The sequence below is a fragment of the Nematolebias whitei genome, chromosome 22 (assembly GCF_014905685.2).
Source record: "Nematolebias whitei isolate Nwh7 chromosome 22, NemWhi1, whole genome shotgun sequence".
Classification (NCBI taxonomy): domain Eukaryota; kingdom Metazoa; phylum Chordata; class Actinopteri; order Cyprinodontiformes; family Rivulidae; genus Nematolebias; species Nematolebias whitei.
Genome location: NC_056519.1, coordinates 25,937,567 through 25,942,626, shown reverse-complemented (window position 1 = coordinate 25,942,626; position 5,060 = coordinate 25,937,567). Strand labels below are relative to the sequence as shown.

The 5,060-nt window shown below is 40.9% G+C and overlaps 1 protein-coding gene across 1 annotated transcript in view; it reads left to right on the top strand.

Moving 5' to 3' along the window:
- The window catches only part of LOC119428564 (myotubularin-related protein 5-like), a 39,331-nt gene that overhangs the window by 3,018 nt on the left and 31,253 nt on the right, over nucleotides 1–5,060 (top strand). Inside the window, exon 3 of the mRNA XM_037696247.1 lies at nucleotides 4,465–4,550. Within this exon, the coding sequence (XP_037552175.1) occupies nucleotides 4,465–4,550 (86 nt within the window). The remainder of the gene's footprint in view (nucleotides 1–4,464; nucleotides 4,551–5,060) is intronic.

The window sequence follows — 5,060 nt, the reverse complement described above, 5'->3', positions numbered from 1 at the left end:
TGTGTACTTTCAGTAAGGTCATGTACACAGTATTCTGTGTACTTTCAGTAAGGTCGTGTACACAGTATTCTGTGTACTTTCAGTAAGGTCATGTACACAGTATACCCGTTACGTTAAAACCTTTGAGAAGTGACCTGTATGCAGACGACAGCTTTCAGACGTGTTGTATGGGGGTGCTTGACCTCTAGGTGATGAAATAATTTCAGTCAAAAGAATAAATACGCTGCGAGTGCCTCTTTTCTAAAGTCTGATGAGGAGGAAGAGGATGAAGAGGAGGAGGTTCCACTCGAGCAGCTCATGGAAGAGTCTGTCACTCAGGAGCTTGGACATTCCTAGCTGTCCACAAGAGACCTGACTGAGAACATTAGTATATAGTAAACTTCGTATATAGTGCATTAATATACTTATACAGTTACACTTTTCTTGAGATGTTTTACCTTCTTTATTGTAAAGGTTGTGGCCAAACGGATTCTGTGAAGACGACCTGGAACCTGATGCACTAATTGATCGTGTGATGATCAACAGGTCTGCTCTTAGATTGACCAATGAGGAGCTCGTCCAACATTCAGTTAATTTTCTCTGTCAGTGAATGCATCACAGGTTAGCTGCTGTATCGCCCAATCAACAGCATGACTTGGAAAGGAAGTATTTTCTGAATAAAGACCTCATGAACTTAGCTGTATGTACTTTTACAACAAGCTAAATACAAATACCAGTAAAAGAAGCACTAAAGGTGTAATGGGCTACAGTAGCTATGTTTACATGCGCAGAATTCTCTGACCGGATTGAAATGTGTTCTGTTTGAATAATTCAAATGTGTTGTTTACATGGGCACAATCTGTTCATGATGAGCGTTTACATGCAGCGGGCTTTGTTCTGAACAGCAGTACTGACATGCGCAGTGTGGTAAACTCTCCTTAAAAAAACCACAGAAGAAGAAGTTCTACTTCCGGGTGAACGTAAACAAACCTGAGCACCCAAAATGGACCCGCGACAGGTTTTAATGATGGTGGAGACGTTATTGCACTCCCTGACTGAGCTACAGGTAATAGAAATCATTTTGAGCTCTTTCAAAGTTTCTAGTAGAAATGTTGTGTCGCTCACCGACCAGTTTTACTTCCCTGACATGCTAATATTATTAGCGTTAGCCAGGCGGAAATGGCAAAGTCGCACATGCGCAGTCAGGTCAGTTTTTCACCATCAGATAAAAATGAACAGATCAAGCGTTTACATGCGCACCGATCGGGTTTCGGATCGGCGTAAACCACCCGTTTCGTTCTGATCAGAAATTATAACGGATCGCGCCGAATACACAAAAAATAACCCGAACGGAGTGTTTACATGACACACTTTTATTCCGACCGGCCATTTGATCCGGTTACTTATGTCCATGTAAACATACCCTGTGGCTCTAATTGAACCAGATCCAAGTGACTGATGCAGCCTTTACACTTTTTAAATTTCAACTTAATCAGAAGTTATTTTTAAACAATGTTTTGTTCATTGCAGTTCTCAGAAAGAAGGGTGGCACAGTGTAGCAGTGGTCAGAGCTTTGCCTCACAACAAGAATGTTGCAGGTTTGCCTCCGGGTGTTTCTGTGTGGAGTTTGCGTGTTCTCCCCGAGCAAACTTCTGACAAAACAAAAGCTTGACTTTTTTCTGGGTGCTCCAGTTCCCTCCAACACACTAACCATGCTTGTTAGGTTGATTGATGGCTCTAAGCTAGCTGTGAGGGCGAGCAGCTTTTTGTCTCCATGGGGCCCTTTGATGGACTTTCCACCTGTCCAGTTTGTCCTGTTACCAGTCCAGCACCGGAACTGCTGGAGAAATGCACCAGCTCGAAAAGCAGGTGAAAAACACGGACGGATAGTTCATAAAGATTGAAATTGTCCAAAATTTGTATCAGCAAATCAGAGCTGTATAGAAATAAGAAATGACTATCAGCAGATTAGAGCCACTATGATCTGTGAGCCGTGGTGTATGAACTGACCACCAGCTGCTGGACTGGTGACCTCTCTAGTTCTTTTAAACAAATGTTAGACAAAGTGCTTTTTGGTGAAAATTCAGTGTGAATGATGCTGACATTTGCTGAAGAAGCACAAACGGAGTCAAAACAACAGATCAGGATAAAATGAGCAGAGCACAAGATCGAAAGCATACGCAGAAGACAGTAGCTAAAAGCAACAGTAGCTAAACTGAACAAATCAGATGCTGAGACTTGCTAAACTGTTGCTAAAAGCTAAAATGAGCTAAATTGTTGTTACAAATTAAGACGAGCTAACCTGCAGTTAAATCTAGCAGAACTGCATCTAAAAGTAGCATCAATAGAACAGATGTACTGATGTACATTTCAAACAGAACGATGTTTGTGAAGGAATTAAAACATGGCTGAGCAGCTTTTTTTATTCCAGAGAGCCAATTTAAGATGTTTAACTCAATCGAAAGGCCACATTTGAAAAATAAACAAAATCCTTTGTGACAGCTCATCAGGAAGAGTTTTTATTTAGTACTTTTCTTGATTTACTATAGTTAGCATCCATCCATCCATCCATCCATCCATCCATCCATCCATCCATCCATCCATCCATCCATCCATCCATCCATCCATCCACTTTACTCCTTTCTTTTCAGGTCGCAGGGGTCACTGGTGCCCATTTCCTGCAGCTACTGATTCAGAGGCACAGGACACCCTGGACAGGTCTCCAGTCCATCACAGGGACACATAAAAGACAAATGAGACAAACAACCACTCACTCTCCCCTAGGGACAATTTAGAGTTACCAATCATTCATTCTTTCAACTTTATTTATCCAGGTTAGTCTCATTGAGCCATGAGGACTCGTTTACTGTTCCAGACAGAACATATAAATATAATTTATAATAAGTAATTATTGTCAAATGAAGTTTTTTTTCCTCAAGGTCGGCCTGTTAGCTTAGCTTGTAGCTTAGCTTCTCAGCTTAGCTGCTTTTAACGATCCAAAAACACGATTTTGGACGATTAAAATTGATTTTAAAGAGAGAGGTCAGTGAAGAACACTGGAGTTGAGCTTTTTGTCATCCAGTGTCTTCAGAAGAAAGAGAGAGACACGAAGAAACGATAAAGCCGATAAATGAAAATGAGGTCGATAATTTTCATTAATCATGTGATTAATTGATTTTATGTTGATTGCGACAGGCCTATGCCTGAGTTAAAAAAACCCAAATGTTTTAAGTTAACTCAGCAGTTTTTCTTTATCTGATCTGTATCGACCCATGGAAACCCTCAGGTATTGGTATTGGAAGTGAAAAGAAGTGGATCGGTGTATCCCTACAAACCACACTATTCCCAATGTACAAGTGGTTAAAGTAGCACAAAGTTTGTGGAAGTCGTTCGATTGCAACAAACGTACACAAGAATCTAAGAACAAGGAAAATGTAGTGAGCGTGTACTCTGAATTAACACACACCCAGCGTTACACGCCTCTAACCGTGGAGTAAAACCTTGGATGTGAGAAAATTAAAACTGCATTCCGAGTTTGGAATTCTTGTTTGACCCGACTATTTCAGTAGCAACCATAAAAGTTTTAATGTTCTCTCTTTTATTTCCTTTTATTTATGCTGCACTTACAGCCTTAGAAATCCATCCATTATCTTTAACCCGCTTCTTCCATTTTGGGTCACGGGGGTCGCCGGTGCCCATGTCCAGCAGTCACTGTGCGAGGGGCGGGGGACACCCTGGACAGGTCTCCAGTCCACCACAGGGACACGTAGAGACAAACAACCATTCACTCTCTCACTCACACCTAGGGACAATTTAGAGTTACCAATCAGCCTAACATGCATGTTTTTGGTCTGTGGGAGGAAACCAAAGTAAGCCTTAGAAATTATATTCATAAATTAGACAAATATTCACATAAAATGTTTAGTACGAGGGTCGAATGTGCACCATTTAGTTTGACATTTAAAGTTTGTGATTTGGATCCCACAGATGAGGATTTTTCTTCCAGCTCAGTTTAAATGGATCCGTGAATGCAGTTTGCCTGGATGTTGATGTGCGAGTTGTGGATTCTTCTAAATTATTGCACGATTTTGTGGCGAAGTTTAAGTGCTGTCAATACGTGAAGCATTTATCTTAAAGTGCTCCTAATGAGATGGCTTCTGGGGCTCCAGTTGAACCATTTCAGAGAGTTTGAGGCAGCAGCAGCGTTTTGAACATCACAGATCATCACTTGTCTGCATTTTAAACTTTAATCAGTGTAGTTCATAAAAACACGTGTGATATTAAATGATTGTGGCAGCAACGCAACAAAACATTCATGCTCTTTTCACAGGATTATTTGTTTCAGCACTTAATTTTATTTCAATAAACAAAAGCCGAACTGCTCAAATGGTTTATGACCAGCGTGTAAAAGTAGTTTATTTATAGAAACAGTGCAGATAACACAGACTGATCTCTGGTCTGTCCCTCTTGTCTGTCTCCTTGCAGTGGAGGGTGAGGGTCAAGGTCGCATTCTTCAACGGTTCCCTGAGAAAGACTGGGAGGACAGCCCGTTCCCACAAGGCGTAGAGCTGGTAAGTCCGTTCTGACAGTCATCTTGTCGTGCACCTCAGTGGTCAGAAAGTCCATCCTGTCAGGGCTAGTTCACTTTTATTATCAATTACCAACAGAGTTACAGGAAAGCTCTTCAAAACTGGGCGCACCGAACAAATTATTCAAGGATTCAAGGTTCTTTATTTGTCATTATGTGGTGGAACAAAATTATGTACACAGGGTCCCAGTTACAGCCAACAAAAGTATTAAAATGTAAAAGAAAACAGTAATAAGATCTAAAATATGAACCAAGAAAAACGTTAATAAATATACACTAAGCACTAGTGGTATAGAAACAATACACCGAACAGCAGCACGAACATGAGTCTGTGTGAGCAGATGAGTATGAATGAACACAGCAACGTGAAACAGATCAGCAGCAACATTGAAACAAATCAGCAGCAACATTGAAACAGATCAGCAGCAACATGAAACAGATCAGCAGCAACATTGAAACAGATCAGCAGCACGAACATGAGTCTGTGTGAGCA